Here is a 23,518-nt window from a genome sequence, read left to right on the forward strand (position 1 = left end):
TAATTGATAGAAACTTCTGGTTTAGCCTATTATCAAAGTATGTGATAAATTGTTGAACACATGGCCTTAATGATGCTCTTGGCATCTCACTCTAGAGAGAAGTTCAACCATTGTTGGGGGAAGCAGCTTCCTGGCATGTGTATTGCAGAAACTCAGAGGCCGTCCTGCCTGGGTCAGGCTGCATTTTAGTACATACGCCCAGAGTCCCTTAGCAAGCAGGAGAGGAAGCCGTATTTACATCCCTACTAGCACCAATTATGGTAAACACCAGCCATTTTGACTTTAGCCCTTTAATAAAAATCCACTGAATTTCAGGTTTTAAAGTCAGGCTCTCATAGCAGAACCAAGTAGGAGAGAAAAGAATGGAATAATTGGAGGCTGCTGTCTTTTCACTTCCCACATAAAACTATTTGAAGAGACAGGCCAGAACTTTAAACAGGAGACATCAAGAAAAGTAATTTGAATGTCGGTTGTCGTGACTTTAGGGTGTGTGCTTAAAGGACTTTGCTCCCATCTCTTCCCAGACATACTTCAATGACAACATCCTTACCCTGATACGGACCCTGGTGACTGGAGGAGCCACACCGGAGCTGGAGGCTTTGATCGCCGAGGAGAATGCACTCCGAGGGGGCTACAGCACCCCCCAGACGCTGGCCAACAGGGACCGCTGCCGTGTGGCGCAGTTAGCGCTGCTGGACGGGCCCTTTGCGGACCTGGGGGTGAGTTCAGGGGGCAGAGGGCACCTGAGCCTGTTAGGTGGAAATGACCGGATCTGAATGTGTCAGGCTAGCCCCCTGCCTTTGGTTCTTTCCACATGAAGAGAGGTATCAGAGGTGATGCTTGTGGTTGACTGTGTATCAGGCACTGTGCTTTATGGATTCATTCATTGAATCCCCACGGTGACCCTTTGGCATAGGTTCTCTTATCACATGCTCTAAGGAAACTAGGGCTCAGAGAAACCAAGGACTGGCCCTCTCAGGGAATTTGCGCCAGGAATGTTGGTTTCAGAGCCCACGGGCTTACTGACTCTCCTAGAGTATCTTCTGCCACAAGATGGGAGGCCTCAGGTGGTTTCAGAAGCACACAAGTTAGGGAACCCATTCTGCAGGTCTTAGTATGGATCAGGGCTGCTGCTGCTGCTAAGTCACTTCAGTCGTGTCCGACTCCGTGTGACCCCATAGACGGCAGCCCACCAGGCTCCCCCATCCCTGGGATTCTCCAGGCAAGAACACTGGAGTGGGTTGCCATTGCCTTCTCCAATGCATGAAAGTGAAAAGTGAAAGTGAAGTTGCTCAGTCATGTCCGACTCTAGTGACCCCATGGCCTGCAGCCCACCAGACTCCTCCGTCCATGGGATTTTCCAGGCAAAAGTACTGGAGTGGGGTGCCATTGCCTTCTCATGGATCAGGGCTACTTAACCCCAACTGCACATTAATTGCTCTGCCAGAGTGCCTGAAGCAAGCTGGAATGTGGCACCCAAAAGGAGGCATGGGTCACCTCTGCAGCGAGGAATGGGGCTAGGGAGAGTGACTAGTTCCAGCCTCAGAATTAAGAGAACTCAGTCTGGAATTAGAGACATAAAGGATCCACATGAGAGGCTATTGGTTGGGCCAGTGGGTCTAGAGACACATAATAAGCTACAGTGTTCTGAAAACCACTAATGTCAGGGTCAGGCCCAGAGTCCTGGCCATCAGTGTTTTTTAAAAGCTCTGGGGACTATTATATTTCTGGAGGAGGACATGGCAACCCACTCCAGTACTCTTGCCTAGAGAATCCCATGGACAGAGGAGCCTGGTGGGCTACAGTCCAGAGTCACAAAGAATCAGACAGGACTGAAGTGGCTTAGCACACATGCAGGTGGGCTGTTAATTCTGGGTGTGGACTCAGCCATTCCCCACTGCCCTCCCTGCTACAGAGGTGACCCGGGCCTCCCTTCGGCTCCACGCATCAGCCTGCTTCAGGCACTCTGGCAGAAGTATGCATTCTTAGTTGACCCTTATTCCCAGCCCAACTCCATGAATGTATTCAACGGCTGGAACCAGCAGTCTTAAGAGCCAGTAAGCCTATTGTATGAACAGTACTGCCTGCCACCCAGAAAGTCCAAATAGTGGAGAAGGAGCCAAGGAAAGGGTCACTTTCTCCATGTCTTCTGAAACTGTGATGCTAATTTGCACGTGTTTTAGTTTGGTGAGGGACAAAAATCTGTGTTAGACTTAGAGCTTCTTTAAAAGGTCATCTCCATAGCTGGTGGCTCTTTTTATCTATCATTTACTCACTGGTACACCTCAGTGGTAAAGAATCTGCCTTCCAATGCCAGAGATGTGAGTTCAATCCCAGGGTCGAGAAGATCCCCTGGAGAAGGAAATGGCAGCCCGCTCTGGTATTTTTGCCTGAGAAAATCCCATGGACAGAGGAGCCTGGCGGGCTACAGACCATGGGGTAGCAAAAGAGTCGGATATGACTTAGCGACTAAACAATAACACTTTAAAAGAACAAGGACTTTAAATAATGGTAAGATCTGGTTCCAGTTGTGTTCTCGAGCATGAGGCCCATCTGGCAGTTTCAGTAACAGGAAGGACAGATGCAGTCACTTTATTCCCAGTGAAGTCAGCCCTTGGTGCCCTTCCTGTGTTAATGCCTGAAGCTAGCTGGCTGCAGGAAGCCAGTGCTTCTGGGTGAGTTTGCTTTCACATTCCTCGTCTGGCCCCAGACCCTTGGAAAATGACTGTGAACTGATTAGAACTGTGAATCCCAGTTATTCAGCCTGCAGACCTCCAGCTCCTGGGGAAACACATTCTCTTCCACCCTTGCCATCTCCAAGGTCTGTAAATTGTGCTTTTCACACAGTCCTTCTCTGAAAGAGCCTGTCACCATAGTACCTGGTGGGGTCTTTTCTTCTGGTAGTGATTTTAATTATCACTTGAGCAGTTTTGACAATGCGGTCAGATAACTGTGGTTGCAACTGAGCTGGGGCTAAACATCATCAACATTTTGCAGAGCTGATTTCTACTCCTTAGCTGAACAGACATCTGAGACCTTCAAGCTTATATCATACCTTAAAGTGAGGAGAGGCACCGGCTCCTTAGACCTCTCATTCCTGCAGATGAAAAACTGGAGACAACCAGAGGAAAACCCTTTCTTATTTGATCCCAAAAGTCACCAACATTGGGGTGTAGGCTATAAAGCACATTTAACTTCTTCAGCCACTGTTCCTCGGCACAGACCCTCCGACTCAGGAGACACTAGTGTGAGCTTTCATGAAAAGGCCCTTCCCTCCCACCCCAGGACCTTTTTTTTCAGGCAAATAAAAATGATTTTTCTCTCTGCTCTTTTGTTGTCTCCCAGGATGGTGGTTGTTATGGTGATCTGTTCTGCAAAGCTCTGAAAACATACAATATGCTTTGTTTTGGAATTTATCGGCTGAGAGATGCTCACCTCAGCACCCCCAGCCAGTGCACGAAGAGGTGAGTATGTTTCCAATCTGCCCTCCCAAAGGCAGAGACAAAAATGCCCTCTGTTGTCTCCCACAAGGAGGGCAAAAGTCTACATGCATGTTCTCAGCATGCAAATTGCTCTGCCCATATTAAATCCAGTGCTGACTTTGGTGGTGGTTATGGGAAGCTTCTTTCTTTCATTACAATAGCAAGTATAAAGACATTGTGGGGAGAATTCAAGTTTTATGGGATGGTTCCATCCATCTATCACCTAATTACACAAGTCTGAAGGAAAACATCCTCCAGACTCCAGCTACTGGGATAATTCTGTTGGTATCTCATATAGAAATATTTCATATTGCTACTGTTTAAGGTAAATGATTCCTTTGCCCTGTCTTAGACATATATATATATACACCTATACACACACACACACACACACACGTATATACCTGTTGTTGTTGTCTAGTTGTTCAGTAGTGTTTGACTCTTTGCAACCCCACGGACTGTGGCTGGCCAGGCTTCTCTGTCCATGGGATTTCCCAGGCAAGAATATTGGAGTGGGTTGCCATTTCCCTCTCCAGGGGATCTTGCTGACCCAGGAACTGAACCCATGTCTTCTGCTTGGCAGGCGGATTCTTTACCACTGCACCACTGGGGACGCGCGTTCTCTCTCTCTCTCTCTCTATATACACACACACACACACACACACACACACACACACACAAGCACATATATATATATATTTAATTTTTATTGGAGTGTAGTTGATTTGCAATGTTGTGTTAGTTTCAGGTCCACAGCAAAGTGATTCAGTTATATATATATTCTATTTTCATGGACACATATATTTTTACTTAATGTATTTTTCAGTTGACTCACTTTTTTACTTTTATATATTTACTTTAAAGAAAACTGTATATTATTGCCTGAAGCAGAAAAAAGATTACAGTTCATGTATGCTAGTTATATTTCTCTAATACACGTTAAAGTAAATTCACAGCAGCCTAAACTTAAAAGTACATCCTAGAATTGTCAGTCAGTGTGTTTGTATGATATACCTCAGGAAACAATGCCATAGAGATAGATGAGTGTTTCTCAGACCTACTTGCAGAGTAGAATCTCCGGGGGTGCTTTTTAAAAGTACTCTGATTACTCTGACTTAACTGGTATGAAATGAAAATATGAAGTTTGAATGCCCAGAGATTATACAATAGAGCCAGAATTGAACATAATTTCTGTAGTCTAGCAGATTCTCAAAGTTAGGTGAACATGAGAATCATCTGTAAAACTTATTAAAACACAAATTGCTTGATCCCCAATGCATAGTGTCTGACTCAGTAGGACTTGAGTGGAGTTGCTTAAGAATTTGCATTTTAACAAGGACCTACTGTATAGCACAGGGAACTATATTCAATATATTATAATAACCTAAAATGGAAAAGAATCTGAAATAGAACATATATATATAACTGAATCACTTTGCTGTATACTTTGCTGTAAATCAAATATACATCAGCTAAAAAAAGAATTTACATTTTTAAGAAGTTCTCAGATGATGCTTATATATCTGGCCGGAGAACCACACTTTTGAGATCCATTACTAGAAATGAAATGGTGATTTTTTAGTCATATCTGATATTAATTAGGGAAAAAGGTGATCTTTGAGGAGAACAGTTAAAGCCTGAGAGACACATAGGCAGAGAGGTGTTTTATAGCTTTCCATTTGGTGAAATCATTCACCAACGTTGATTTTTAAAAGATAAAGAGGGAGAGAGGACTAAGGTTTTGCTAGATGGTGGTAAACAAAGATACTGTGATATGGGTGTGAGATTGTTGTAAGATTCTAGGATAAGAGATGCAGGGCAGTCCTTGAAACCTCCTGTAGGCGCTTGTGCGTCTCAGGATCAGAAGGGAACTTGATACTGTACTGAAGTGGGTATACAGACCACAGGAAGCACCACTTGTTTTCTCCCTTGTCTAGCGCTAATTCAGAATCTCTGGGAGGGCTTATGGCTGACTTCCTCTGTGGAGCTAAACAAATTTGTTCCACTACGTAGATACTGTCTAAGGCCTTGGGCTGGCTGGAATCCTCGGGTAGACCTGGTTTGGTTCAGAGAGGTGAAATCTCCACCACCTTATCCTCATTCTGTGACTTCTTTGCTCTCCGCATCCAGGTATGTCATCACCAACCCCCCGTACGAGTTTGAGCTCGTGCCGACGGACCTGATCTTCTGCTTAATGCAGTTTGACCACAACGCCGGCCAGTCCCGGGCCAGCCTCTCCCATTCCTCCCACTCATCCCAGTCCTCTAGCAAGAAGAGCTCCTCCGTCCACTCCATCCCATCCACGGCAAACCGACAGAACCGGCCCAAGTCCCGGGAGTCCCGAGACAAACAGAAGTACGTGCAGGAAGAGCGGCTCTGATGTGTGTATCCACTGCCTCCGTGTGTGAAACTGTATCTGCCACTCATTTCCCCAGTGGGTGTTTCCAACAGTAACTTCCCCCATTTTCCCCTGTAGTCCCCCCTTTTTTTTACACATATTTGCATATGTATGATAGTGTGCATGTGGTTGTCATTTTTATTCCACCACCATAAAACCCTTGAGCACAACAGCAAATAAGCAGACGGACCAAAAGTTATTTATGATTCTAGGGGAAAAATAACCCAAAGGCATGCTCCAGACATAAATAGCTCACTGCAGGAATGAGTTCACAGATGAGAAGGGAGTGCGTGTGATCCCCACGTCAGTTATGCAAAGCAAGTTTAGTTAGTGTAGAAAAGTTTATTCTGATGTATCAGTTTTATCAGGGTGCTTTGGGTTTTGATTTCGTTGTTGTTTTCCTTTCTTTCCTTCTCTTGATTTTTTTATATATACACAATAATATATATATACACACACATGTATTTGAAACAAGCAACCCCAAAGCAACGGAAACATATCTATCGATGGTTTCTACTCTCTGGGCCGAAGTATCTCAAAGCATTTCAATGTCTTTCGCCATTTGTGTCGATGGTGAAATGCACTTGCTTGTTAGAACATCGGAGATTTTTTTTAGTTACTCACCAAGGCCTTTTGTCCCTGAGCTAGCTTCCTTTGAGAGTCTATAGGAACATTTCTACCCTTACTGTGGCGGAAAGACTAGTATTCCATTCTTGGATGTATCAAATGCAAGTCATTTCATTTAAGTGAAAAGAGGTTTGATTGCATATTGTTATTCTGTCTCCTTATGCTGCCATATGAATAGCTATGTTTTTTCTCTCACTTTTGACATTTGGGATGAAAAGCCATATGTATCATAAATATCAGATGTAAGTCATTAAAAACTGCCTTCCTGGGACTTTTACATCTTTTAAAAGGTGAATTACCTACCTTATGTACAGAATAAATAATGCTCAGGAAAGAGCAAGTATTTTTCCACGCATTCTCTGGGGACCTTTTTACTCCCCTTTGTTTGATCAGCTAGGGCCCCAGTGCCACAGAGGAGCAAGGGCTGGGGCCATGGTAGAGAGAGAGGGAGATAAACCCAGCGGCAGATCATGCTTTTCTAGAAGCCAGCATGCTAAATAAATCAGAATGTAGGAGGATCAAGCCACAGTTGATTCCACAAAGACAAAAGCCAGCTTCAACTGTTGGCACAGCTGCATGATGCTGGCTGTTCCAGAGCAGAAAGCCAGTGGGAGAAATTCCTCATCGTCAGTTGCTTTAACGTAGCCAATCTACTTAGGCAGGTGAATGACAGTCATAGAGAAGGACCCCTTGTCATTAACAGATGGGAGAGAAGAAAAAGAGTGTAACAGTGAGCCAAACACATTTTGGTATAATTCTTTTTTTCTTTCATTTTCTTTCTTCCTTTCTTTTTTAAACAGTTAGTAAGCATGAGCAAAAAAGTAGAGAAATACCCTTTTTTCAATATGCAGTTTTCAGATATTTTATGCATGCAAACCATGCTTTAGGCAATGTACAGTAGTTCTTAAATATTGGCCAACTCCACCATAATCAAATTCTTGTGAGGATGGACTAGCCTTGGGCTGCTATATATATAAATATATATATTTCAAATGTTTATTTGAAAACAAATTTCAGTGAACAGCACAGGTGTTGGGGTGGGGGGAGGAAAATGTCACAGCTGTAACCATCTCTAAAAAGGTGTTTTTATGGTGAATGTTTTGGGTTTAGATTTTGAATCCCCTGTCCCCCCAAGCATGATAGTTTTGAGATCTGCTTGCTGTGTGAATTGACAAGCACTTTTACTGACGAAATAGTGAGGCTTACTCAAAATCTCCATCCCCACACCCAAGACAGGGCAAGGCGGTGTTCCAATCAGTATTCGAGTGGGCAGTCATTGTATACATGGATATTAAAAAGCCCTATGAGTGGAAGATTTTTTCAAATTATTTTTGTCCCTATGTATTGATTTATACATTACATACAACTATCTTTTTATATATAATTATATATATACACATATATACGTATATATATGTATATGTATATATATACATACACACATATCCCCTAGTTTGGGATCATGAAGAGCTATTCATGCATTCTTTGCAAAGGAGGTTATAAAGTTATGCCCTCAGAACATTTATAACTATAAGAATGTGCCAGTTAAAGTGCTCAACAGGAAATATGACAGTTTAAAAGCGTTGTAAAACTCACATAGCTTACTTCTCTCTCTAAAGTGCAACAAGGATGAATAGAATGGGCCAAGGTATGACAATTAATGGTTCTGCATGACCTAGCCACTGCTGGGGGTTTTCTTCTATAACATTGTCCTTGTGAAAACTTTTGTGAAATTAAAAAAAAAAAGGAGTTACAAATTTTATTCTGTTATTGGTTTGTTTATTTTTATTTTTATTGTTCTGTTTGTGGGTTTATTTATTTTGTTTTGCTTTTTTTCCCCCCTCCCCACCTCCCCTCCTCTCCCCTTCCTTCTTCTCCCCCTTCCTCCACTTTCTAAATTGCTCAGTGCAATGAGGCTGTCCTGCTGCTACTGCTAGACCCCTTAGAGTTTGTTTTGGTGTTCTTGGGGTTGGGGTTGGGTAATCTGGGGGGAACTTCTCTCCATCTGGCTTGCCTTTCAATCTGCACGTGGCCTCCCTGCCCACCTTGGTACCTTGCTCCAAGTTCAAAAGCATTTTCCCATCAAGAAACCCAGCTTCCTCCACCTCCCCCCATCACCATCACCCCAACCGAGTACCCCATCAGTCTGTCCACATCTCTGTGTTTATCTTGGCAAGACCAACTAAATCAAGTGACAATGCCAAGTGATAAACTTTTCTGGAAAACATTTGCAGCTCTTCCACTTGGCAAACCTGCTTCTTGGTGAATAGTTTACCCTCCTTTCGATTTAAACCAGGAGGATTATTAACGGTAAAAAAAAAAAAATTTTTGATCTTCTTGAAGTTGGATCAGAATGACTCCCAAATTAAAGCTGTTTAGCTATATGTAAAAACTCAATAGCCCGTACCCAGTTATCTGGGGGTTGATGATTCAGTCTCTGTATTACCTGGGTCTCTTCTCCCACCTGCCTTTCAGACATTTGTGAAATCCCAACCAGAGATTGGGCAGATAGAGAGAAGTAAATCCAAAATGCGTTTTATATACAATCTGTTAGCAGCTATGATGAGATGATCTTGTGATGGGAATGGAGGGGGAACAGACTGACTTGCAATGAAATTTGGGGATGTTCTCTGGACTTCAGGCATACAACTGAAAGTTGATTATACTTGGCTAATGATATATTCAGTGATGAAAAAGGGATCATTATTACTTCTATTTTTTATGAGTCCAAACTACAATCTTGTTTTTCCTCAGTTGAATGAAGACTCTCTTCCAGTGTTTTCCATGTGACCCCCAAATTCTCATCCTTCTTTCAGGTTCTCTTAGCAAGGAGGCATTCAAGGTTTTCATGTGATACCTCTCCTCTTCCCCCTCCCCACCCAAAGAATAAGTAGGTCAGGGTGGAAAGTGAAAGGTTATTTGAAGAGAAAGTATGTGTACTTAAAGAGAACAACAGCTAGAAACTCAATTATCTGCACCATTCTAAAAGAGAAGCAATTTGTAAGCCATTCAATTCAATTTGTTTTAGGCTTTGAAAGGGGTGAAGCTTAAGTAAATGGACAGAACAGGAGGCACAGTGAAACCTCAGCCTCAACACTCAGGTGATCATGAAATCAACATCCCTAATGGCTGCTACCCAGGTCCCTTCCTGAAGCCGGTTCAAATGGATAGAGGGAGACTTGGACCCTTACAGTTAGATTTCTACCACCATTAGGAGAGGTTTCAAATTCTGAGTTTAGTCACTAAGTAGTGTCCAACTCTTTTGCGACTCCATGGACTGTAGCCCGCCAGTCTCCTCCTTCCATGTATTTCCCAGGCCAGAATACTGGAGTGGGTAGCCATTTCTTTCTCCAGGGGATCTTCCAGACCCAGGGATTGAACCCAGGTCTCCTGCATTGCAAGCAGATTCTTTACCATCTGAGCCACCAGGGAAGACCATACAGGCTATGACCCAGAACCTTACTATCAATATGTGCTCAATACATATTTTTGAAATAAATTGATCTTAAATATTGTTATATCTTTAGTCACTTGATAAATTATCTTCACCTCCTTGGTTTATCTTACAAAAATTCAAGGAATGCCCGTAGGTGCTTCATAGTGCTATCATGCTGTTGACACTTTCTTGGGCTGAGTACACAGCTTCTGAGAGAAGGGAACAGTCCTGTGAGTTCAGTGAGAGGAGAGACTTGACTGTGCCTTCTGCCAGCATCATCAAGATCCCAGATGACCAGAAAAACCTTTTGACTGGCTCCTCTTCAGCATGGGAAAAGCTGAAAGGTGTCTGTATCCCAATAGAGGCAATTAAATCAACCTGCCAGGTTTCTATAGCAACAGGCTCCTGAAGGAGAAAGAAGAGGGTGCAGAAACTTCAGGGACTGCAGAAGTCAAGACAGGGTAAAAAAAAAGAATCAGTCTCTCAATCAGCTTCTTTCAGCCCATCACTGCTTTGTCATAAGGTGATGAAGTCGATGTGGGCACCCGTCACTAACCTGGTAGACTATGTCCCACCATGAGGTTGTACATCCATCACCTAGGGAGGTAAGAGGGATTATTCCCTGCCACTTGAAAGAGAGGAGTGAAAGTCAGTCTCTATTGAGTGTCAGGAGGGGGCAGTTGTTCTGCTTAGGGAACGGCAGCATCAGACTTACAGTTAAAAGGGGTCACACCAGAGAACTGCAAAGGAGCAAGACAGCTTTTATAAGGGAAAATTACTCTGATTCTATTGCAGTTTTCATTTCTAGCCATACTTTGTCCACGGAAAGGAAAGGAGACAGTAGGGGTGGGTGGGGTCCACTGGGGCCTTGGGGTCTGCTGGGCAGAGGGCGAAGGCCAGACTAGCTCTCAGAAGCTCTCACACAGTATTACCTTTGAAGGATTGAGCTCTTTGTTAGCTCTTACTGTTCTCAACTATTATCTCTATCCAAATGGAATCTTTCCCTTTCAAACCCTTTCTGTTTCAACCTCAGCTAGTGGTATAGCAAGAAAAGGCCCAATTATTCCAAATACCTTTGCTGTATCATCATCTCCCTTTTCATGTGCTCTTCTCTTGGGAGTGTTAAGAGAAAAGGCCAGATCCCACAGCACTGACAACCCACAGCACCAGAAAACCCAGCAGTTATGTCAGCCCAGATCATGAGCCCTTCTCTGCCATAGCCCACTCCTCTGGGATCCTTCATGGCTGGAGGAAGTCCTGACCCTTATTCTAGACCTTCGAAGGTCAGTGATGAAAGTAGCAACGGAAGACATGGATGTCTTGCAGGTGGGGTAGGGCCCCTGCCAAGTTGAAAGCCAATATTTCAAAGACACAAGTACCACTGAAAGTCGTCACCCCTTCCTTTCCTCCTCTTCCTAAGGAGGGATATCCAGTCAAATCCTTCTTCACCATCTCTGCTGCCACAATCCCCATTCTTCTGGCCAGCCCCCAGGTTTACACACCTCAGTTCTCCACCCCTAGTTCACCTGTAATCACACCAAAAGGTATCACCTATTCTTATGTCCTTTGGCACTGAGTACTCATATTCATGCTAACCTTATGCATAGTTAACTAACCGTAACTAAAATCTAACACACTCCAAGTGCTTACCATGAGTCAGACACTCTTCTAAGCACTTTATGTATATTAACTTATTCAGTTCTCCAGAGAACCTCAGATGTAGATGCAGTTAGTATTCCCATCTGAAAGATACAGGATTCAAGGGACAGATTTGTTCGAAGTCACCCAGCCAGGAAGTACCAGAGAGGTGTTTAAAACTAAAGTCCATGAACTTTATGCTATAATGCCCCCTAATATTACCAACAATACTGATAGCCTTAACAGCTCACATTGATGTATCATGTATGTAGATAAGTGCTTCATGGACACTAACCCCTTTCATCCAGACAACACCATTAGAAAGACCATTAGCCTCATTTTACAGAAGAGAAACTGAAGTTAAGATAAATTATGTAACAACTCACTCAGAGCCAGGAATTAGTATGTGAGAGAGCCAGACGCTCTCACAGTAGCCAGACAGTAGGTAAGACCCTTGGCCTTACGTACTGTCCTATGCCATCTCCTTGGTTGCAGTGGATGGCTTGTGGCCTGTCTGGTCTTGATAGCTGATGCCTCCCAGTGGCAGTGTCCTGACTCTCTGCAGTTATTTTCTGGGTTTGATCTTATTCCACCAGCCTACTTGTCACAGACTGAAATGCCACTCCTTCCTTGACTTGAGGCACGTCACACATTCTACTCACAGTGATGGAACCATGTATCACATCTTCAAGAACTTATTAACAAATGAATTTCTTTTTCTTTGGTAGGGAGGAGGGCCTCAAAACCAGATCATTGCCCTTCTCATTCTAGGGATAAAAATAAAGCCCCCAGAAGTCTTTCTGGCTTGTGGGGTGTGACAGGGAGAGGAGACCAGCTCAGGGCTTTGGACTGACCTTGGACCACTCCAACACTCACTCGAATTCCTTCCCTGAGTACTCTTCCTTATGGCCAGTTTTGTAAGCGCCCAGTGATGCAGCTCCTTCTTTGGAAGGCAAAGTTCGATAACCCCAAGTGTCATTGTCGTAGCAAGGCTCTCTCCATTGGAGCAGAATGACTGACAGTCATTACAGTGTGGTTCCTGTCAAGCCTTTTGGGAGAGGCACCTTTGCCCCTACCCATTTTAGCCTTCATCTGTTTCCATTTCTTCAACATCTTATCTAACCAAGTCTCCAACAACACAGTTGTTTATATCTTACAAGGCACCTGAATTAAAAAGCCTGTTTCTCAGGCTCATCACCAGGATATGCTTTAAAACAACTCCTTTCTGTGCAGAAGCTGAATGGTCAACACAGGGATGACTCTGCTTAGATTATTTTTATGGCAAGAAATGTAAAAGGAAAGAGAGAAAGGCACTTAAATGGGGAAATAATGCTCTCTTTCTTACAGACAGCAGAAGGAAATTGATACTCTCTCTGCCGTGAAAGGTCAAAATGCCAACTTTGAGTTGAACTGTAAAGACTAAATTCTGAACAATTATTCTCTGCAGCAGTTGTAAAAATTTCAGCAAATTGCAGCTGTCTTAGGTCTTTCACCCAGAAGACCTACTCGTTTCCATCAGCAGAGTTCACTCTCCCTTCCAACCTGGCATGTCCAACCTAGCACTAAATCCTTTTGCAAAATCAGTCCGCAGAAGGGTACAGCCAAAACCAAGAGCAGCTCAGGCAAACAGCACAGACACTGGGTTCAGCTCTTCTGAAAATCATCCTTATACGTAAACCATTGGAAAAAGTCATAGTTTGAAATTGTTTCATCGGCCTGGCAATGCTTTTAAAACATGATAACCATCATACTTTACTCCTCTCTGAAAGGTTAGTTTAATCGTAGACCACAAAAAAATTGGTTTCCACAAATGCGTAATGGTTCACTATGTCACACTTGAACTAAATGGTTTTTTAAATGGAGCTGAAATTATTTTGATGTGTACACAGTCCCGGATTTCTATACAACCTTTTTTAACCAGCCCATCAGGAACCTTGCCTCTAAAGCCTCATTAATAATTCAGATGTGCTGATGACTTTAAAAGATCTATGGAATTGAAGCTTAGGAGGGGAAAAAAAAAAAAAAAACTCTGCTTGACAAAAAGATAAATGAATGTAGAAAGAAGCTGTAGGAGTCTGGCAAGCTGTAGATCATCTCAGAACAGATTGTAACTTTATCATTCTGTCAGGGGGAATAATTTAAAGCACTTAATCAGTTAGCTTCACTGTGAGGATGTAGCATTATGAATTCCTATCGTCCAATCTGTTCAAATCAAAGTGAACTTAATTATAATAGGTGAGAGAGCCAGTGCAGGAAGGAGAGGGGGTGGAGAATGATGCAAGAGGCAGGAAGTTTCCTGAGGAGGGGGTACACCGAGCTGCTGAACAAAGGACAGTGAGTGAGCTTTCTCAAGGCTCAACTTAGTTTAGTGTCTACGCTGGGGACCCAGGGCCCTGGACACAGCAAGAGGAAGCATGGACCAAGGAGAGACAAGCAGAGTGGTCATGACCTGATCGTAGGTGTCGGATCTATAAATCATTAGCCATAAAGGGACACATACGCATGGTCCTCTATCAGGATCAAGCCAGGTGAGCAATTTTGTTAACATATCCAGCCATATGGATATCCAGCCATATCCAACAGTTATGAACTGTTCTGAAAGACAGAAGAAGAGGCCAGAGAGGCCGTCGTTTCTATAGCAGTGGGCGTGCTTGAAAGCTTTTTCCTTTTTCTTTGCTTTTCCTAAAAGCCGCTAAAATGAGGCATATGATTCTCAAGTTAGAATGCACTGTTTGCCCCAGTTCCTTTGTATCTATGCCCGTGGCTGATTTCCCAGAATATTCCAGTGTAAAAAGGTAGGGATAAGGGCTGAGTCTTGTGAAATAATACTAGCTGCCAGGAGGATGCTAGGCCATCGCATCCTCACCCCAGCCTCTGAGTGCCCTGACTCAGCATTCTCTTCTGCCATCTCTGGATCTAGGGTGAGAATGAAATGCCAAGACCCTGTCAAGCTCCCTTGTTGACAGCTTGGGTGATTATAGTCGGTTAAGATAGTGCCACTAGGAATTCTTTTCATAACTTCATACCAAGAGAGTTTTATTGAAATTAAAGCCATCTCAAAAGCCTTTTAAAACATTGGTTGCTAATCTAATGTTTCACCCTCACTGGCCAGCAAAAATCTGTGGGCTTACTTTAAGACTCCCAAAACTGGCTTCAAAAGAAATAAAGGAGTGTTGTAACGGAGATATACCTTTAAGTGAGCTTGTACAAGCAAAGCCAATTAAAGGCTGGGAGGAGGAAACCCTGCAGCAGATTCTAGATCTCCTAATCTGTGGAAGGGACAGTGTCCCTTCATCTCCACTCAAATCAATGGATGCACAAGGCTTTCTTTAGGTGCAACACCCATGCCTAATACTTGTTATATGCGTCATCTCCTCACCACCAAAGCTTTTCAGGCCACCAAAGGAACCCCAGAGAACACTGCCAGAGTTAATCTTCCAACCCCTCTTTATTCTCTGAAGTCCACGCCTGGTGCCTCCAGGTCCCAATAGCCCGTTGGTTCATCACTTGCTACAGGCAGCAGAGGTATGTTTCAGGTTCTGGGGTTCTCCCTACACTGTGCCGTCTCTTTTAGCAATTACTCACTGTCAGCTTCTCTCGATTACCTTTTTGCATTTTTCAATGAACTTTCCAAAATCTTTGGCCTAGGACTAATTAAGCTTCTAATTTTTCCTTCTTGTTCTCTATCCATTTTGCCCTTTAGCAGAAAAGAAATGGTTTACAGATGAACCGGATAATGCCTATCCCAGAAACATTCAAATCAAGCCCATGAGTACCCACATGGCTAACCAGATCAACCAATATAAATCCACAAGCAGCTTGATTCCACCAATCAGAGAAGTTGAAGATGAATGTTGACTCCCAGGAGACCAGAACTATTTTTTTTAAAGCCTGACAAACTTCATAAATGGTGACGTGACTTTTCTTCCTCTTAACATGCTGAATCACTGGTGGAAATGTTAGGATAAGCAAGAATTGCAAGAAAAATAGACAGATCTTTCTCCTTGTCTGCCTTGAATATTGCTTCCATGTATTTTGGAAAAGAAAATGATTTCATTTATAAATGAACATACTAAAATAGTCCTGTATAGCCTCTAGCATTTTAAATTATTTTTATTTATTAGAAAGAAAATATATTTTTTCTTTTTTTCTCATTGTCAAATATCTTCCCTATATCTAACAATGCAAAATCAAAACGCCTAAGTGGCCAGACTCCTTAATGCATATTTCTCTTCTTTATCTCTTTCTTTAAGGAGAGTGATGGTCACCACCACAATTAATTGTAATTAAGGAAACTGGATTATTAAGGCAATTTTAAAATGGCCCAATAATGTAAACATGTATTTTAGTAAATTAAAAAAAAAAAAAGACAAAAGGGGGCAGGTGAATTTCCTGGATGGATGTGTATTTTGGCTACACTGACACCAGCTCTTAATAAATGGAAACACTTATTTTCACATTCAAAAGTCATATTTTTGTAGTTTTAGTTTTCATCCTGTATTTCTTATCCTTTTGTTCGTATATTTAAAGGGAAGAGCGTCTTGCAGCTTTTCTACAAATGCCGGATCGGGTTTACCCTGTCAGCTAAATACCAGGAGGCTTGTGAGCATGCCTGGGATGTGCGAGTTGAGGACCAGATGCGCAGAAGACATTTCTCTGTTTGTTGTTCCAATGGCGGGGACTCCTACATGCTGTTATGCTTCTCATATCATATCTCCAAACCAACCAAGCAAGTAATTTCAACTTTGGTAAGGTCTGGTGGACTCTCCCCATCTCCCAGGTCCAGGGCTTTTAGCCTGAAAGTTTGTAAACATCAATTAATAGTTCTACTTAACAATAGGATGGGATAACACATGTATGTGATTCACTGAGTTTTTGTGTAAAAGCCAGAAAAGTTTCATGATCGAGGAGACAACTTTTTGCCCAGATCTAAATTTTGCAGGCTTTCCTTTAGTTGCTGGCACAAAACACAAAACTTGTAACAGCAACCTAAAAAATATTAGCTCAAGGACAGCTATGAATACACTTAATACAGTCTATTAGAAAAGGCCTTTGAAAATTACCAGTGATGAGATTTTATGTATCAGCCACTTCAAACTGTGGTCAAAAAAGATTTCTCTAGCCATCAGACACAATTCTGATGTGTCTGAGCTCTGATGTTTGCATGCTCAGTGTCACAGCATCCCAGCAATTATTCCATTTCAAATGATTTTCAACTTCAAAACGATAAATCTTTGATAGAATCATCAGGGTCTCTGGAGCAGCATGAAGTATGATTTTTATTTTCTTAAAAATGTTAATTGTGGACACTCAAAAGAGAAAAAAACGAACTAACCAAAATATCCCCCCAAAGTCCCATGCGATCTCTTCCATTAGGCCCTGACCCCGTGGTACATAGTATGTTACTGCAAATCAGATCAGAGCCAAGCAATGAAACCATCCTGAAAACATGTCCACTAAGTACTCCAATTACCACCATAGGCAAAATGAGCTTCCAACTCTGTCCGGTCCCTGCAGAGCCAATGTCGTGTTTCCACCTTGTAGGCGTCGTCCTGAAGTGACTTGTCAGACTGTGGTTACCCTGTCGTCACATTTTGTAGAATTAGTTCTATAAAAGTATTGTGAATATAATGTATGTCCAATTGGATTGTTTAAAAACTACTTATAACCGATCACTAGTCTACTCAGCAGACTAAAATGATGTCAGCTGTCTCTATTCAGGCTTATACACATTTATTGGTTTCCAACAGAAGTTAAATGGGTTTGTGGGGGTGAATCCCTTGCTAAGATTTGACAACTTTTCTGAAAGCTAGGCCTTCTTCTATTATACATAATAATTTTGCATTGGGGTCACTTCGTATACATTCTTAGTACATCGACCCACGCTCTTCTTTCCTTCATGAACCCTAGTGGGTTACTGATAACTTGATAACCATTTCTGAATTTGTCTTAACTATTTGATCTCCTCTGGCAGGCAGTGATGGCCACCACCTAAATGTCCTTCCATTAGAGAATGTTAGGCCACAATGCCCCATGCCCGCTGCTCTCTCTTCCCCATCTCTGCAAACTGAGGGACAATGGAAACGCAAGTACAAACTCCATGCTCTTTACAGCTAGAGGTTTGAAGATAAACTTTTTTTTTTTTTTTTTTTTTTAATCAAAATGGCAAAGATAGCTTCCTAAAGCAAAGGGCTCCCCTTCAAAAACCAGTTGGCAAGAATCCATTTCCTTCTAAGGTAGAGCAAAGTCATGCTGTTTTGCCTTTGTTAATAATGAATTGTTAGGGGCCAGAAAACACAGCTATGCATTTTGTTAAAAAGGAAATCTATAAAATGGTTGGTTGTTGGCTCCTTTGGCACAAACTCATACCTGGTAGATGGAAAGTGAAACGAGAATAGAAACAAGATCATAAGATCATTGAAGGGCTTGGAGGAATGCCAGAGCTTCTTGGTTTGTTTCCGTTTGTTGAGCTATCTGGCCTGAAGGAAGTCCTCACCACCCTCTGACAGACCCCTCCTCCTGGCTACACTCAGCATAGACCAATGATGGCTGTCATTGGTGTGGTCTGTGTTATAAGGCTCTGATGTCCCATCCCACTTTAGGATTCCAGAAAAGCCATTTTCCTAAATTAATAACTCAAGTGCTTTGGGAATCAGACTCTCCAACAAGCTATTGAAAAAGCAGAAAGCACCTACTTATCAAAGCATCATCATCATCTTTTTCATTAACATAACTCTTATTTTCATCTGAGCAATTTTGTATTTTAAAATAGTCTTGAGCCAAGATAAAACATCTTCAGTAAAAGTGGTTGTGACTAAGGCATACAGGGAACACCCAGAAGCTCTTTCCTTCCAAAGCTTGGGGCATCTTATGATGTACTTTGTAAAAAATTTAATTGAGGGCTTTAAACAAACAGGGAATTAGAACTGTTTGGTTAGGGTTAGAAGGGAAGAAAGTGAGAAAGCATAATAACATTGGGGATGTTTTCATGTCTAAAAGCAAAAGAGTCCAAGTTTCCTACTTACGTTTTAATTATGATGGTTCAACAAGCTACATCTGCAGATAACTAGCTCTACACTTAGGAAATGTTCTTGAAACTCTCTGAGTCTCAGTGACCTCATTTGTAAATGAAAGTGATTCATCTAGATGACTCCTAAGGTCCTTTTCAGATCTGAGAGGATGTGATCTGAGTTAAAAGTGGGAACGTGGAGAAAACCCCGTTCTGTCCTTCCTGCAGCATTGCCCAAGCAGTGCTCCTGAGGGTGGCGCCTCTTCTGCTCTGGGCACATGGTAGTTAGATTTGTTCCTCTGTTTTACATTTCAGAATCTCTTTAGGGTCAAAATACAAATTTCAAATTTTAAAGCCACCTGAGTCACTTTGATGTGATTTTTCTATGTATTCCTAGGATTTTCTTCTCAATTTCATCCCAGCCTACCTTTTTTATTGGCTCAATTTCTATCAATCCCTTCCTCTCTAACCCATATCTCCAATATGTAGTTAGAGGCTCACAACTCCCAGATTCTGGATATGAATCTAGGCACTAGGAAGTTACTAATCTTACTTCTCACTTCATTTCCTGTCCTCTGTTTATTTGATTTTTTTCCCCCTCTCATTAGTAAACCAGCTATTTCTTTCTACATTTCTAACATTTATCTACCATTCTTCTTTGTCAAAAAGAATCTCAGTTAAAACAAAAAAAGAAGGAACAAAAGGAGGCAGAGGGGAAGAACGAGAGAAAAAAACACAAACCAACTGGGATGTGAGTCACCTTACCTTATAAGTGACTAAACCAATCATTCAAATTAGACATGGTATTCCACTGCAGAATCTGTCCATTCTCTATGGAAGCAGAGGGAAACTAAGATGAGACTTCAGAGAAGGCACTAGAAACTAACTTATCTTCAGGGCCAAGCTAAGATGTTGAGGCTTCATCCAGAAAGTCATAGAAGGTCACTGAGTGTTTTAAACAAAGAGTGATGAATTGAACTTGTGCAGAAATGAACCTGTGCATTTTTAGATCGTATGTTTTGAGAAGTCAGTACTTCCTGGAAGTCATCAAGGGCAAATATACAGGGCTGAACATTTTCTCAGCAGCATGGAGTTCTCAAAGTCAAAGACTCCAACTCAAACAAACTCCAAGTGAAAACTCAGCATGTGAAGTCCTACCTTCCTCAAATACATGTTACCGACACTCATAGCTGTAGAAGTTCCACTGGCAGTATAGAGGTTGGTTTGAGGGCTGGGACTTGGGGCAATGGTTGTGAATCTAGAAATGATCCTTTGTAAAGGAACACTTAATTTGGACCTCAATACAAGAAACTTGTGGAGGAACAGGAAAGATTGCAGGCAGCTGAGAACTGTTGTATTAATTAGTTCAGAGTGGAAGAAGCGGAGCGTTATCTATAAAGGCAGGTCTGGCAGTCGAAAGGCATGGAGGAAAATGGAGCTGGGGAGGGGGTCGCGGCAGGTCCTGTGGGATCTGGACATCAGAAGCACAGAGGTACGTACACAGTGTGGCTGGGTCTCTAAAGGAGGAAGGGTGGGTGTGGAGGATTTTTTGAAGGCAGCAGAATGTGGCAATGGCAACTGTACTTTTACGGGCTAAAAGGAAAAAAAAAAAGTAGAAGCTGCTGGGAAAGGAGATCTCAGGTACCCCAGAATCAGGAAAAGGGAAACTAATAGAGATGGAAACGTTAAGAGAAAGGGAGGGTGGATCATACATGAGGCTGGAAATGAAAGAGATGGTGACTTGGAAGTAAGAAGGAAAATGGCTCCCTTGAAGAGGGCAGGGACATCGCTTGTTTAACTGTGGAGTTTGTCAGGATGCCTGGCTCTGGCAGGCAGTCAGGTTCTGCTCCGTGTTACTTTGGATGCTGTAGGCAAGGAAGGTTGCACAGGACTTTTAGGCCACTGGAACTCTTCCCAGAGAGGGACCCAAAGAGAGGGATCCTGAGCTGTGCTTTTTCTTTCACCTCCCTGTGCTTGTCATTCCATCGTTCCCCGTTCCCACATCCTGGCGGCTTTGGTGTCAGCGTTGCTAAAACAGACACAACAGTCTGTTGCTTTAGTGGCTTTTCTGGACATACAGCATGAGGAGAGAGGGTTTTTGACTCAGTGAAGCCAACCTTAATTTCTAGGTAGATTTCAAATTTAAAAAGGTTTCCTTTGGTCTATTTATCCCCTTGAGGACGTCTGTGTTTCTTCTCCTCCACCTTGCTATTTGGCAGAGCAGGGACAGAAGTAACACCAAAGGTCTCCAGTGTGCCTGCCTTGGGAGGCATGCCTGGGCCCGCTGCTCAGAATCTTAGATGGAAATGTACACATGGCACCGACATGTGCCTGCTAGAGCAAACCGGAGCGGCTGTCAGGTGGGATTCAGGGTCAGTGGGAGGAGGTAGCCGACAGGTAGGGGAGCCCCACCAAGGTTGACGGGGCCCCATTTCCAAAGCACCCCATCCCCCCGCCCCAGAGCAGCCTGCCCCCCTCCCTTCCTTCCACTGAGTACAGCCTGACACATTCGACCAGAACTGCAACATTTCAAACATAAACCAAGGTCTGCCTGGAAATCCTAATTAAAAACGTTCCATTCCCAGGTGGCACAATCACATCCTGTGTAAAACTTCTGGCTCACATCCCACCCCCCAGATGCTGAAAAGTAACCGTCCCTCGCTTAACACCAAAACCTGCACTCAACGTTTCTTCAGGGGATAAAGGGAAAAAAAAAAGTATGCTTACACAGAGGTCAGCCTACTCGTTCATTAAGGAAAAAGAGCGTGGCTTATTCATCTGTCTTTCAAACGTTTGATCGTTGGCATGATGATGATGGCGGATTACTAGGACCTAACCAAATCAGAGGAGAGACTAAATGCTGGTGCTCTGAAATGATCTACCCTGTCATCTGTAACAACCAGTGATAACTCTCTTGTCTTGTAAAAAGGGTTTGTACATAACTTGTACATGGTTTCATTTTGTATTTTTCGCAGATTAAAAATTTATGTATTTGTGTTCTAAATCGGTGAATGTGCCTTTTGTCTCCAGCACCCGCACTTCATGGGCTGGGTGGGGGAGGGGAGAGTGGAGTCTGTGGGTCCCCATCAGGCTGCTGTGCCTCTCTTTGGTGACGGCAGAGTTGTGGACAGATCGGAGCCATGGGAATGCCCTTCCATTGCCTTTGCAACTTCAAGTGCAAACAGAGCCCTGCATCTCCAAGGAGACTGTCAGTAGGTACCAGCCCAAGACAGCAATGGATGGCAGAGGAGAGGAAGAGACTCTGTCATTCGATGTGGTGCCTGGGAGTCAGTCCCTCCAGGGTCACACCATGGCCAGAGGGCACACACGCTCCTGCAGAAACCTTCAGCATGCAGGTTGCTCAAGAGATAGACAGCTTTTATGTAGCCCATGGGAAGCCAGAACATATCTGTCCTCAGCCACTTGTACCCAAGTTAGTTACTCTTTTCCTGATACCTGCATAGCAAACAGTGCTCCTTTCCCATGCATTTGGCATATCAAGACAACCATCAGAAGTTTTCACTCATCCCACCCCACGCTCACCCCCACAGAGCAATCGATGAAACTTTATCACAAGGCAAAAAAACAGAAAAAAAAAAATCTCTTAAAACTTGATGCTGTGGTCCCTGAGCCGTGATTTAAATCATCTTCAAAATACTAAGTCTGAACTGTTTTAGGGAGACTGGACTCCCAAATTTAAGGCTGATCTAGCCTGGAGGAAGAGGAGGAGCTGAGAATGGATAAAAGCCACCCAAGTTGTATGTATGTAATGTGTATGATGATTGGCACTTAATGTATTTGAGAGATTATCTCGTTTGTTTATGAGCTGTATTTACTGAATAGTGATTATGCTCACCTTCCTCTACTGGGAGCTGGGGATACAACAGGGAGTAGCATCATGACTCCAGTCTCCAGTTTGGGGAGGAATAGAACCAACAAATCAACAGGTAATAATCACATATTAAAAATTAACCTATAGGGATTAGTATGGTATGCCAATGGGAAGGCATGAGAGAAGCATTTAGCCATTTCAAGAACGGTCGACCAATTGACTGATACTTTGAGAAAACAAATCCCTGTTTTCCATAAGCCAATACTAGCCCGAAAGTGAAAGTGAAGTCGCTCAGTCGTGTCTGACTCTTTTCGACCCCATGGACTGTAGCCTACCAGGCTCCTCTATCCATGGGATTTTCCAGGCAATAGTACTGGAGTGGATTGCCATTTCCTTCTCCAGGGGATCTTCCCAACCCAGGGGTTGAACACAGGTCTCTCACATTGTAGACAGATGCTTTACCATCTGAGCCACCAGGGAAGTTCCTAATACTAGCCCAAACTAGAACTCATTTCCAGCAAAAGCAGGTTCACCTGTCAGAATGTGCCAATTCCTGACAGTCTTTGGATTCTGGTTTCTCAACTTGCCTTCTCCAATATTTGCTAACAAATCTGAACGTTGTTGGGGAATGTAATTGCAGAGCATATGGTTCTCATTAGTTAGGCAAACTTCACTGCCAAATTCGGCTCCAAAGAAGGAGTCTGCATAAAGGATGAAGTATTAGGGAGAGATCAACAGTGATGGAGAAAGCAAATAAAAGAGAAGAGACAGTGAGTTACAGAATAGCAGGCTTGGCATACACAGCGTGATGAATGTGGAGCATATTTTTCTATTTGTTGAGAAAACAATATATGTGAATTTGTGTTTAAATCTCCCTGTAGCAAAAATCAAAGTAGACCATTCACCAGAATCAATGTTAACTGCTTTGCCACGTCAGATGAGATAGATTCTGCCTGGAAGAAAAACTGGGGGTGAGGTGGGGAAACAGAACAGACAGGGTACGAAAGAAAATAAAAGCATGAATGATATCAACATGTAAATACGGGCTCAGGACTATTTTAAATGTTAATGGATCAGGCCTCTGAGAGAAGAAACA

General features: G+C 42.9%; 1 protein-coding gene across 12 annotated transcripts in view; it reads left to right on the forward strand.

The window, feature by feature from the left end:
* KCNMA1 (potassium calcium-activated channel subfamily M alpha 1) overlaps window positions 1–21,566 on the forward strand; it is a 780,456-nt gene extending 758,890 nt beyond the window's left edge. For 5 of the 12 annotated variants that reach the window (XM_070364785.1, XM_070364781.1, XM_070364771.1 and 2 more), the window contains 3 exons: window positions 525–719; window positions 3,346–3,464; window positions 5,613–7,561. In XM_070364785.1, coding sequence (XP_070220886.1) covers window positions 525–719; window positions 3,346–3,464; window positions 5,613–5,862 — 564 coding nt within the window. In that variant the 3' untranslated portion in view covers window positions 5,863–7,561. Of the gene's footprint in view, window positions 1–524; window positions 720–3,345; window positions 3,465–5,612; window positions 7,562–8,126; window positions 8,156–15,284 lie in introns of those variants that run through there. The other 7 variants (XM_070364782.1, XM_070364772.1, XM_070364776.1 and 4 more) reach the window with 3 other exon arrangements.
* Window positions 21,567–23,518: the final 1,952 nt, after the last annotated feature.

This window comes from Bos mutus, chromosome 28 (genome assembly GCF_027580195.1).
Source record: "Bos mutus isolate GX-2022 chromosome 28, NWIPB_WYAK_1.1, whole genome shotgun sequence".
Taxonomy (NCBI): Eukaryota; Metazoa; Chordata; class Mammalia; order Artiodactyla; family Bovidae; genus Bos; species Bos mutus.